General features: G+C 43.4%; 1 protein-coding gene across 3 annotated transcripts in view; it reads right to left on the bottom strand.

The window, feature by feature from the left end:
• The window catches only part of LOC147624507 (110 kDa U5 small nuclear ribonucleoprotein component CLO-like), a 51098-nt gene extending 43970 nt beyond the window's left edge, over window positions 1-7128 (bottom strand). For all 3 annotated transcript variants that reach the window (XR_015269103.1, XM_086819527.1, XM_086819528.1), the window contains exons 1-7: window positions 6178-7128; window positions 5285-5353; window positions 4005-5192; window positions 3729-3827; window positions 3474-3632; window positions 3056-3141; window positions 2756-2954 (exon numbers count right to left, since the gene is read on the bottom strand). Coding sequence is in view for 2 of the 3 variants with exons in the window: in XM_086819527.1 (XP_086675653.1) it covers window positions 2756-2954; window positions 3056-3141; window positions 3474-3632; window positions 3729-3827; window positions 4005-5192; window positions 5285-5353; window positions 6178-6963 (2586 nt within the window). In the remaining variant the exon portion in view is untranslated. The remainder of the gene's footprint in view (window positions 1-2755; window positions 2955-3055; window positions 3142-3473; window positions 3633-3728; window positions 3828-4004; window positions 5193-5284; window positions 5354-6177) is intronic.
• Window positions 7129-12064: the final 4936 nt, after the last annotated feature.

Raw genomic sequence — 12064 nt, 5'->3', positions numbered from 1 at the left:
GCCTTCCTATACAAAGGACCTCTCTCCCACTTGTTGCAACCAATCAATCCCAACGCATATTGTATGAAGCCCATCTGTTGACTGTAATCTCATGCTATGAAAATAGCACTTCATCATTACCTATTATGTCCCTCTTTGACTCTCTACTTTGTCTATATGATGATCACTTCCACCTGTGTATGCTTTCACAATTACGTCCATAAGCTAAGCAAATGAGGGGGCTTGCTTAAGCACCTTTGATAGAATGTCTACAAGATATTTTTAGAGATGAAGTTTATGGGAGGAACCATCTCTTAAATTAGGACACATGGCAAGAAAGTGGATCAAAGTGAGACAAGTGTCCTCACATTTGTCCCCTCAACTCTCCACTTGTCATCACAGCCTTCTCTTTCCATTCACTCATGGGAGTCCCAAATCTATAAATTGGAGCACTCTTTCTTCATTTAGGGAGGCTCTCTTGCTACACACTAGCCTCTACCACCGTTACAAGCTGCCCTAATGATGGCTACTCACTTTCTCTATCACTTAAAGACTGCCATGAAGTATACCAGCTGTGTGGGGACTATTTTGAAGGCTTCCATCACGAAGAAATACTGAAGGCAAGAGTATTTAATCATTGTATTATGATTTCCAGCCACTTCTTGGACTTCTTTTTTAGGGATTTGGATGTTTATGGATAAAGATTATGGCTCCCTTCTACTAGGATGCATAGTTGTATGCGGGATGTGTACTGCACCACAAGTACGTAAAGTACGGAACGGGTCGAAACGAGCAAAGCAAAACGGATGCGAAACGTCTTTCAGGCCGGCGGACGTTTTGGTCGAGCGAAACGAAACGACTTTCGTACCAGCGTACCGTACCGGACTGGACAACTGCGAAACAGACCTGGCAAAAACGCCGTTTTTGACCTTTTCTTTTGCCCATTTTTTATCGTTTTTTTGCGCCCGTTTTTTCGCGTGTCTTTTGCTCGTTTGTTGTAGCCGTTTGGCCCTTGGAAGTTGGGCATGTCACATGTGCCATGGGCCACATGGCCTTGACCCTTGGATCCCTTTAGGCTTTCACCTCCAGGCTTGAGCCTTGGCCCTTGTATAAGACCTCTCAAGGTCTCTCCCTCTCTCATCATTCAAGACTCAAGCTCAAGCTCAAGCTCTCAAGCTCTCAAGCTCTCTCTCTCTCTCAAGGATCAAGCTCTCTCTCTCTCTCTCTCTCTCTCTCTCTCTCTCTCTCTCTCTCTCTCTAGCTCAAGCTCTCAAGCTCTCTCTCTCAAGCTCAAGCTCAAGCTCTCAAGCTCTCTCTCTCTCTCTCCCCTACCTCTCTCCCTCTCCCGAGTCCCACCCTCTCCATATTACGTTGTAGGGAGTGAGGGCCAGTGATGTGGGTGTGCTTGCCCGTATGAGGACTCCTTGATCATGTTCATGTTTTTTCCATTTTTCCAGTAGTAGTCGTGGGAAGGTGTTGTTTGTAAGAATATGGCACAGCGGAGAAAGTACACTCGATAATGCATAATACCAAACAAGAGATAGGTATGATATGATGGTGTTGTCCACCCATGCGCTCTAGTGTAGAGCTTAGATAGCGATCTAAACAGACTCTAGATGAAGGACGTATTGAGATTAGGAAATATATGCTCACATGCGCATGGGTGTTGTCCACCCATGCGCTCTAGTGTAGAGCTTAGATAGCGATCTAAACAGACTCTAGATGAAGGACGTATTGAGACTAGGGAATATATGCTCACAAGCATTGGATGTCTTTGCTTGTGCCAACTATGTCCATTTATAGTGCTGGAGGTAGTGCAATGAATGCATTCAAGACGTGAACGGTTACGCAGCATTCACGCGACTCACCGCCCACATATTCATAACGCGTCCCAACCAACCACCGCCCACTAACAATGAAATTAGTATCCGAGGGAATATTCGAAGCAATATCCCTATAAATTTTTGGGCCCCAGTTAACGCTTGTACCCCTCATCATCTCCTAACCATCAACGATCACAACTACGACCCCTTCCAACATCTAAGCTGGGGTTCCCGCTAAAGATATGTGCACCAATGGCTTCTCCTTATAATGGGGGCCGTACAAATGTGCACCATACATTGCTCAAGAGGGGCCCATTGTTTGGTGCTGCCCGACCACGTATTTTTCTGGTTGTGGGCTGGTCGACTTGCCTACTGCTGGCCAACTGGTTTTTTACCTAGTCAAGGGACATTTTGGGGCTATCGGCCTGTTTTAGACAGGGCCAACTGCAGCCCCAGCCCATATATATTGGGGCTCTTGCCCCCCCCCCCCCCCAGTTTCGTACCAGATATACTCTTGTATATAGTAGAGTTCGAACTTCGACACCATCTTTCCTCTCTTGCTCTTCTGCAGTTTTCTGCTCTCTGATTGTTGTCTCATTTCCACTGCACATTCCGACACTATATGGAAGGTCTGTGTCATAAGTGGGTCTTCTTTTTCAGTACTTTTTGTTTCCCTGTTCACAGTTTACACATGGAACTTTTGTAATACACGTTGGTCTCATAGACCCGGTGGGTCTTTTCTAAACGTTAATAAAATCCCCCTCTGTCCCTCTCTCTCTCTCTCTCTCTCTCTCTCTCTCTCGTTCGCTTGCTTGCTCTGTGTGTGTGTGTGTGTGTGTGTGTGAGAGAGAGAGAGAGAGAGTGAGTGTGAGGGCTTCTTTTTTGTGGGAGAGGGGGGACAAGGGAGGGAGAGAAATCTCCGCAGGCTTCCAGTCATGAACTAAAATACGCACCTCCACATAATAAACTGGTTCCATTAACCTAGGTGTTGCCATAAGAAATGCCGAATATGCAACTCTCCTGGATGTGGGAATGATTTGACCCCCTCCACGATGAAGCGGTTCTTGAGCTATGGTTGCATCAAGAATTTTGAACTTGACATTTCGAATTGGTTCATCACAAAGAGGACCTTCCCGAGCACCCCACTGAAATCTGGAAGGGTTAAAAAAAGCTTGTAAAATTCATTATTGCTATATAGAGCTCCAAAGCTGTGCACGAGCAAAAATTTCCTGAAGTCTCAAAAAAGAACTTACCCTTGAACAATAGAGTCTTTAACCGCATTAAGTAATCCCTTGTCAACTTCACTAGGGAGAGTATCATCCAGAAGAATGTTAGGCCCCTGTTCAAAACAGCAAGAACACCATTAAGACAAGAAGGTGCATAAAGCACATGTGCATGTGGGTGTTCACATGCAGTGGGCAGGCATGAGCGATTGAGTGAGTATGAGTGGATATCTGGGTGCATCTGTGCATGCCCATGCATGCATTTCGTGTGTGCGTGTGAATGTGAGTGTTTATGTGACTCGGAGTGGAGGTGAAAGTGGAAGTGGTAGTGGAACTGGAAGTCTGCGGGTGCGTGCAGGCATGCATGTGCGAGTGGGCATGCGGGTGCGTGTGCGTGCGTGCATGCGTTCGTGCGTGCGTGTGTGTGTGAGAGAGAGAGAGAGAGAACCTGTTTGTCGGGACCAAATGCCCATATTGACCGAGCAGCTAGTAGATCCCAGTCGTACCTTGCCTGGAAAAAGTCACCTAATTTTTTTCGAGGCCAATCTATACTGACCACTCCATTCTCAATGTCTTCAGCTAAGCCTTTCTCCAAAGGTTCTGCAATCTGCATAATTCATGCAAGCATAAACAATCTTACTTCATCTTTGTCCCAACAGGTGTCCTAATAAGAGGGGAAACCTGTGTCCTGTATATAACTCACCATCGTAATCTTGTTCTTCCTGTTTGGTGTCTCAGCAAAACACTTCAAAGAGGATGTTTCTACAACAGTCTCACAAAACGATACCACAGGATCTGCTACCTGCATTGAAACCATGATATAAGCCACTCTATGCCTAGTTTGTATTGATTGCAGAGCAACTATCCCATCCCTTGTCCGAGTGGCTATCTTCCTCAGAGAAGGGGGCGAGTTCAAACCCCGACCCCTATAGATGATCCCATCCACCTTGTATCTATCTCAACAAGGAGAATTCCTTACCTTTACTTCGACTTCAGAGTAGAGTTCTCTTAGATCTTTCATTATGGAGTCCAAGTAGATTTCTCCAGTACCAAGGATAGTATGCTCCCCGGACTCCTCAACCTTTGTTATTGCCAGTGGATAGCTTTTACTTATCTTTCGAAGGCCTTCCACCATCTTTGGCAGCTCACTAGGGTTTAAAGGTTCTGTGGCAGTTTTCACTACTGACAATGTGTTGAACCGAAGCGGCCGGAAAATATACACATCTTCATCATAATACTCAGGACACAATGTTGCTGTCTTTGTGATAGATGCATCCACCCCTTCAATAAGAACCCATGAACCTGCTGGGGCTTGGCTTATGGGTATGCGGTAACGTGCCTGATAGATCCACATCTTTGTGACTTCCTTGATGGCCATATCTTCCTCGTCATCTGGAGAATAGCCCTCACCTAGCACGCGTACAGTCTGGCCAGTGCAAAGGGTACCACTAAGCACTCTCCCAAAAGAGTCAAATACACTACAATCAGATTTTGGATAGAGCTTTGTGACATTGACCATTAACGGCCCCTTGGAGTCGCATTCCCTCATAGAATCTGCAAGAACAGTATCTTGAGGCCCTGTGTAGCTGTGATTAACTTTGTTGACAGCTGCTGCTTTTGCAGATGGAATGTGACGAACCAGCATGTCAGTGAAGCCAGTGGCAGAACCAAATACAGAGCTGCAAGCCAGCTTCAACAGTGGCTTCACGTTCAACTTATATGCAGCGTTACTGAGAGTAACATCTAATTCTGCCAGCGTTGTTTCCACGTTTTTCCGGTGTTCTCCAATCACTTGACTGTAAAGCTTGTAAAGTGGCTCTAGAATGAATTGCACAAATGTTCTATCTCCACCTGGAGGCGCTTTCTTCCTGAACTTCCGGTCAGGATGAATATACCAGTCACCCCAAAGCTTAGAAGCAAACTGTGCTGCATCGAACGGGATGCCATGCAATTTGACATAAAGCTTGGAAAATGATAAGAGAGTGAAAGACCATCCTGCAGTTGCACTTGCAAAGCAAACATTCCCAAGAATTGGATCAACGACCTGAGGGTCATCTGCACCTGTGGAGAAACTGGCAATCACTTGATTGATCTCATCAATAGTGTGACGCAGCTTATGGTAAGCATCTGTAGGCGGTAACTTCAGCTCCGTGATAAGCCTGTCGACCTGCCAAAAAATTTGGGGCAAAAATGAAGATTCATTACAAATCAGATATACAAGAGTGTTAGATAAGAGAGAGTCCAATATCACACACTTACTTTATTCACAACGACAACAATCGGTATCCTTTCCTGTATAGCATGCCGGATCGCCCTTTCTGTGTTCACCTGCCAGCATAGGAGAGCGACAAACAGCACCTCATCAATGCGATTCATTAGCTTTACCTTGCTAGCAAGAAATTATATAAACCCTTGCAAAACCATTCAAACTCTTCAGAAGTATATGTACTCGATGATTCAAGCTTGTGTACACTACATGCTCCACACACCATACAGATATACAAATTTATAAGAGCCTCGGTTTGAAGAAACAAGCGTGATCACAAAACAATCACAACAACATGCAGGGTGTAAACACTAAACTACTTCATGAAAAAAGGTATGCAGCTTTGCATATTCATGATAAACATAGACATAATGTAGATGATGATTCTGATCTATGAAACAAAAGCCAATGAGGTGATAGCTCAAGTGGTGAAGGTGTTTGCCTAGGACAAAGAGGTCCTGGGTTCAAAACCCCCCTAGGTGCTTCTTCAGTAGCATTGCCTACGGGTGGATAAATAAGCACCTACGGGTGGCTGTGGCTGTCTACGGATGGTGAAATTTGGTAACTATGGGAGGATGGGCCAAAGGCCAGTTGAAAGAAAAAAAGAATTCCCCTTAATCTACAAAATAAAAATCATATCAAGAAATTTCATAGCATTTTATGAAACAAAAGCCAATGATGCAGCTAATCTATGCATAACGCCAATGATACCACTATACAATGTAGATGATGCCACTGATTAAATGTGGATAATGCCATTAATCAATGTAAAATTTAACCTATGATTATGACACTAATCTAAGCAGAATCAAGATGATGCCACTACTCTAATGTAGAGGATGCAACTGATCCATGGAACAGAAGAGATTCCAGCAGAGAATAGTACCATGACGCCTTCGACAGCATCAACTATGAGCACGGCACCATCTGCAAGCCGCAGTGCGGCAGTCATCTCATCCGAAAAATTCACATGCCCTGGTGTATCCATGACATTGCAAAGAAAAGATTTCTTGTTGCTATCCTCCAGAACCAAGGACATCGGCACAGCCTTGATGGAGATTTGCCGCTCCTGCTCATCGATTCGTGTGTCAGTGTACCGAAGGTGCTTCTCACTGTTGGGGTCAAGGGTCTTCATGTCATGGGTCTGCTCAACGAGCATGTCCATAAAAAGGGTTTTCCCGTGGTGGAGGTGTCCGACAAGGGCAACGTTACGGACAAGGACGGGGTTGGACATGAGGACAAGGAGGAAGTCAGTGGAGACATGGGAGGGCATGCTGCCCTCTTTGAAGCCGACCTCAAATTTCTTGGTTTTGACAGGTTTGATAATGGGCTGTTCAAGTGGCTGCGCATCCTCATCCATAACTAGGGTTTCGACAGACTCGCCATATACTTCCATGGCGGTAGGGTAGTACTTCCTGTCTTCAGCCAGGACAATGCCGTTGTTGGTGTCGAGCTCCATGTCTTCTTCTGCGAGGTCAACTCCATAGCCATTCTCGCCATCTCCTGCATCGGCCCCCCTCCCGTCCTGCAGACGGCCATGGCCATGGCCATCAGCTTCTTGTGCTGCTTCCTCGTCTTCTTCTTCGTCCTCCTCTGCTTCTGAATCTTGCTCGTCTGAGTCGAGCTCTGGGCCAATATAGTTTCCGAACTCATCATACAGCGTATCGTCCATGGTGAGCTCTTCTTCTCTCTGCTTCTGCTGCTTCTGAGCTCTCGCTCGTAAAGGTTTAAGAGCACAGACAAAGATTTAAAAGCACGTTGTATTGTGATGTATATTGATAAAGGTTCCTAGCTCTACATCTCAAGCAATGACAAAAATCTAAGAAAAAATAATAAGGACCCAAAAAGTTTTTTTTATTTATTAATTTGTTATAATCTGTGCATGTGTCGAAAGGTTTTGGGTGAAAGTTTGTTACTTTTTGCTCTGTCGCTTTCAGAACGTTACTTCTATGTCGTTCAACACGTTACGTCACCGTTTGTAAAAATCCACTGTAATACAAGTCATGTATTGGCTTTTTCAATTAGTGTCACAAACACTATGATAAGACACATACATGATGCAAACACTCCAGCAGTTGCATATAGTAGAATCTGGTTCAGATGTTCTAGACTAACACAAAGGCAAGGAAGTTGCAGTTAAAGCAAGAGTTGCATACTCTGGAAAAGAAAAGCATGTCCATCAATGAATATGCCTTAAAGATCAAGGGCATTGTTGAATCCCTTGGGTCTATCAATGTATCAGTGGGTGGAGGATGATGATGATTTGGTGAGTGTCTGTTTAAATGGGCTTGGCAAAGAGTACAAGCCATTCAAGACCTCCATTGTAGTTAGGGAGAATATTCCCAACTTTCGGGACTTGATATATCTATGCTGATCATAGAAGAAAAGGCTTTAGATGAGGATTCTTCTTCACAAAGCAAGAACACATCGGAACAGGCCTTCTACTCTAATTCAGGTAGAGGAAAAGGTAGAGGCTGTGGTCGAGGCCAAGGTGGTGGTCGACAAGGAAATCAGAATTCTAGACAATAATAGTCCAACCATTTACAAAAACAGTAATCATACACAAGTGGAAGAGCCTAGCCTAGAGGCAGGGGGAGTTAGAGAGGCTGAGGTGGTTGGCAAAGAAATCAAAATGCAAATAGCATAGAGTGTTATTACTATGGCAAACCAGGACATATGGCAAAGGATTGCTACAAAAAGCAGAATAAGATTAAAAGTGGAAAGCAACAGCAAGGCAACTAGGCATCATATAGCAAATATGGAGGTGATGACAAAAGTGAGCAACTGTTTGTGATGTAGCATATGCTTAGTTCCATAAACAGGGGATGTGTCAGGATCTCAAGATATATGGTATGTGGATTTTGGCACCTCTAACCACATGACCAGTCATGCTGAGTGGTTTAGAGATATGTAGAAAATGAAAAAACTAGGTTATGTAGTAGAAACAGGTGATGATACTGGAGTGGTTTAGAGATATGTAGAAAATGAAAAAACTAGGTTATGTAGTAGAAACAGGTGATGATACTGCGCATCCCATTGCGCATTTTGATAAAGTGCCATTGTCTATGCAGGATGGCAAAATGAAGTACTTGGCTGATATACTTCATGTTCCAAATATTACAAAAAGAACCTAGTTTTTGTTGGTGGACACTGGTTGAGCAGGGTCTGCAAGTTATAGAGCCAGGTCATTTAGTCAGGTTCACATTATGGACCGCCGATCCTTGTATATGTTGTAGTAGAGTACTAACCTATATAGTGTGTACTCTTATCTTTATGTTATGTTGGTTGAGTAGAGAAGAAGAAGATAGAAGAAAATTCAGCTATCCATCTCTCTTGTGTGTGTGTGTTTGCTTGCTAGGGTTTGAAGCTCTCTCTCCCCCACATTCTCTTTATGGTATCAGAGAGCCTGGTTCATGTGAGACCTAAGGAGGCAAGCAAAAGGCAAGAACAAGCAAAGAAGGAAGCGGTACTACACGGGTAAAAGCACCATCATCTCTTTCCCCTTCTTGGCTTAGGTACAACACCCTCGCAGTAGCACTGGGAGATACACATCTCCAATTGAGGAGCCGTCTTCGCGGAAGTGAAGTTATAAGGCAGGTATAGTGTAAATCAATCAAATAGATCACTATTAAGAATTATTAGAGAAGCCGGGGCGATACCTTAACCCCTAAGAATGAGGACAATATTTTTTTCACTCAGATTCACGTTTCAAGCGCATTACAGGACTTGATTCGTCACTGCATGGTATTTTCGACAGTTTTCTGGAAGTTCTGGTAGAGAATTGTTTCTACTCAAAATCTAGTTATTGTAGTGCAGCAGTGCATTTGGAAGTGCAGACAGGTTTTGCACATGTATTGTTGCTCTGGTCACATTTGGTGACACACGGGCTGTGCTGATGTATCGCTCTGCTCTGCAGTAATTACAAGAGATACTGCTCTATTACAAGTTGTCTATTTGCAAGTTATTTGATTACTGCAGGAAAACATGTCTGATGGAATTAATCAGATTGTTAGTGAGAAGCTGGATAAGACTAACTTCCATGCCTGGAAGTTCAGAATGACCAATTTCCTAATGGGTAAAGAATTTTGGGATTATGTAGGACACAATGAGGAGCCTCTAGAGTTATCTGAGGAGAATGCCACTCTTACAGATATACAGGCATTCAAGGATTGGAATCAGGGTGCAAGAAAAGTCATGTATTGGCTTTCAATTAGTGTCACAAACACTATGATAGGACACATACATGATGCAAACACTCCAGCAGTTGCATATAGTAGAATCTAGTTCAGATGTTCCAGACTAACACAAAGGCAAGGAAGTTGCAGTTAAAGCAAGAGTTGCATACTATGGAAAAGAAAAGCATGTCCATCAATGAATATGCCTTAAAGATCAAGGGCATTATTGAATCCCTTGGGTCTATCAATGTATCAGTGGGTGGAGGATGATGATGATTTGGTGAGTGTCTGTCTAAATGGGCTTGGCAAAGAGTACAAGCCATTCAAGACCTCCATTGTAGTTAGGGAGAATATTCCCAACTTTCGGGACTTGATATATCTATGCTGATCATAGAAGAAAAGGCTTTAGATGAGGATTCTTCTTCACAAAGCAAGAACACATCGGAACAGGCCTTCTACTCTAATTCAAGTAGACGCTGTGGTGGTCGAGGCCAAGGTGGTGGTCGACAAAAAGGAAATCAGAATTCTATACAATAATAGTCTAATGAGTCACAAACACCAATCATACATAGGTGGAAGAGGCCAACCTAGAGGCAGGGGGAGCCAAAGAGGCTGAGGTGGTTGGCAAAGAAATCAAAATGCAAATAGCATAGAGTGTTATTACCTTGGCAAACGAGGACACATGGAAAAGGATTGCTACAAAAAGCATAATGAGATTAAAAGTGGGAAGTTGCAGCAAGGCAACTATGCATCATCTAGAAAATATGAAGGTGATGGACAGAAGTGAGCAGCTGTTTGTGATGCAGCACATGGTTAGTTCCATAGTAGGGGATGTGTTAGGATCTCAAGATATATGGTATGTGGATTTTGGCGCCTCTAACCACATGACCAGTCATGCTAAGTGGTTTAGAGATATGCAAAAAATAAAAAAACCAGGTTATGTAGAAACAGGTGATGATACTGCGCATCCCATTGCGCATGTTGATAAAGTGCCATTGTCTATGCAGGATGGCAAAATGAAGTACTTGGCTGATGTACTTCATGTTCCAAATATTACAAAGCACCTAGTTTCTGTTGGACAAATGGTTGAGCAGGGTCTGCAAGTTATAGCGCCAGCTCATTTAGTCGACTTCACATTATGGACCGACCCTTGTATGTTGTAGTTGAGTACTAACCCATATAGTGTGTACTCTTATCTTTATGTTATGTTGGTTGAGTAGAGAAGAAGAAGATAGAAGAAAAATCAGCTATCCATCTCTCTCTCGTGTGTGTGTTTGCTTGCTAGGGTTTGAAGCTCTATCTCTCCCTCACACTCTCTTTATGGTATCAGAGCCTGGTTCGTCTGAGAGCTAAGGAGGCAAGAACAAGCAAGGAAGGAAGCGGTACTACACGGGTAAGAGCACCATCATCTCTTTCCCCTTCTTGTCTTAGGTACAACACCCCCTCAGTAGCTGTGGGAGCTACACATCTCCGATTGAGGAGCTATCTTCGCGGAAGTGAAGCTACAAGGCAGGTATAGTGTAAATCAATCAAACAGATCACTATTAAGAGTTATTAGAGAAGCCCATACCTTAACCCCTAAGAATAAGGACAATGTTTTTCCAGCCAGATTCGCATTTCAGGCGCACTACGGGCCTCCATTCTTCGTCACTGCATGGTATTTTTGACAGTTTTCTGGAAGTTCTGGTAAAAAAATTGTTTCTGCTCAAAATCTAGTTATTGTATTGCAGCAGTGCATTTTGGAAGTGCGGACATGGTTTGCACATGTATTGTTGCTCTGGTCATAATTTGGTGACACATGGGCTGTGCTGAAGTATCGCTGCTGTGCAGCAATTACAGGAGATACTGCTCTATTACAGGTTGCATACAGAAGTTGTCTGTTTGCAGGTTATTGCTCTGTAGGAAAACATGTATGATGGAATTAATCAGATTGTTAGTGAGAAGCAGGATAAGAATAACTTCCATGCCTGGAAGTTTAGAATGACCAATTTCCTAATGGTGGGTAAAGGATTTTGGGATTATGTAGAAGGAGACAATGAGGAGTCTCCAGAGTTATTTGAGGAGAATGCCACTCTTACAGATATACAGACATTTAAGGATTGAAATCAAGGTGCAAGAAAAGTCATATATTGGCTTTCAATTAGTGTCACAAACACTATGATAGGACACATACATGATGTAAACACTCCAGCAGTTGCATATAGTAGAATCTGGTTCAGATGTTCCAGACTAACACAAAGGCAAGGAAGTTGCAGTTAAAGCAAGAGTTGCATACTGTGGAAAAGAAAAGCATATCCCCATCAATGAATATTCCTTAAAGATCAAGGGCATTGTTGAATCCCTTGGGTCTATCAATGTATCAGTGGAGGATGATAATGATTTGGTGAGTGTCTGTCTAAATGGGCTTGGCAAAGAGTACAGGCCATTCAAGACCTCCATTGTAGTTAGGGAGAATATTCCCAACTTTCGGGACTTGATATTTATGCTGATCATAGAAGAAAAGGCTTTAGATGAGGATTCTTCTTCACAAAGCAAGAACACGTCGGAATAGGCCTTCTACTCTAATTCAGGTAGAGGAAAAGGTAGAGGCTGGATCGA

This window comes from Cibotium barometz, chromosome 25 (genome assembly GCF_041138505.1).
Source record: "Cibotium barometz isolate CiBa-2024 chromosome 25, ASM4113850v1, whole genome shotgun sequence".
NCBI classification, from domain to species: Eukaryota; Viridiplantae; Streptophyta; class Polypodiopsida; order Cyatheales; family Cibotiaceae; genus Cibotium; species Cibotium barometz.
This window is presented reverse-complemented; position numbering and strand designations above follow the sequence as displayed.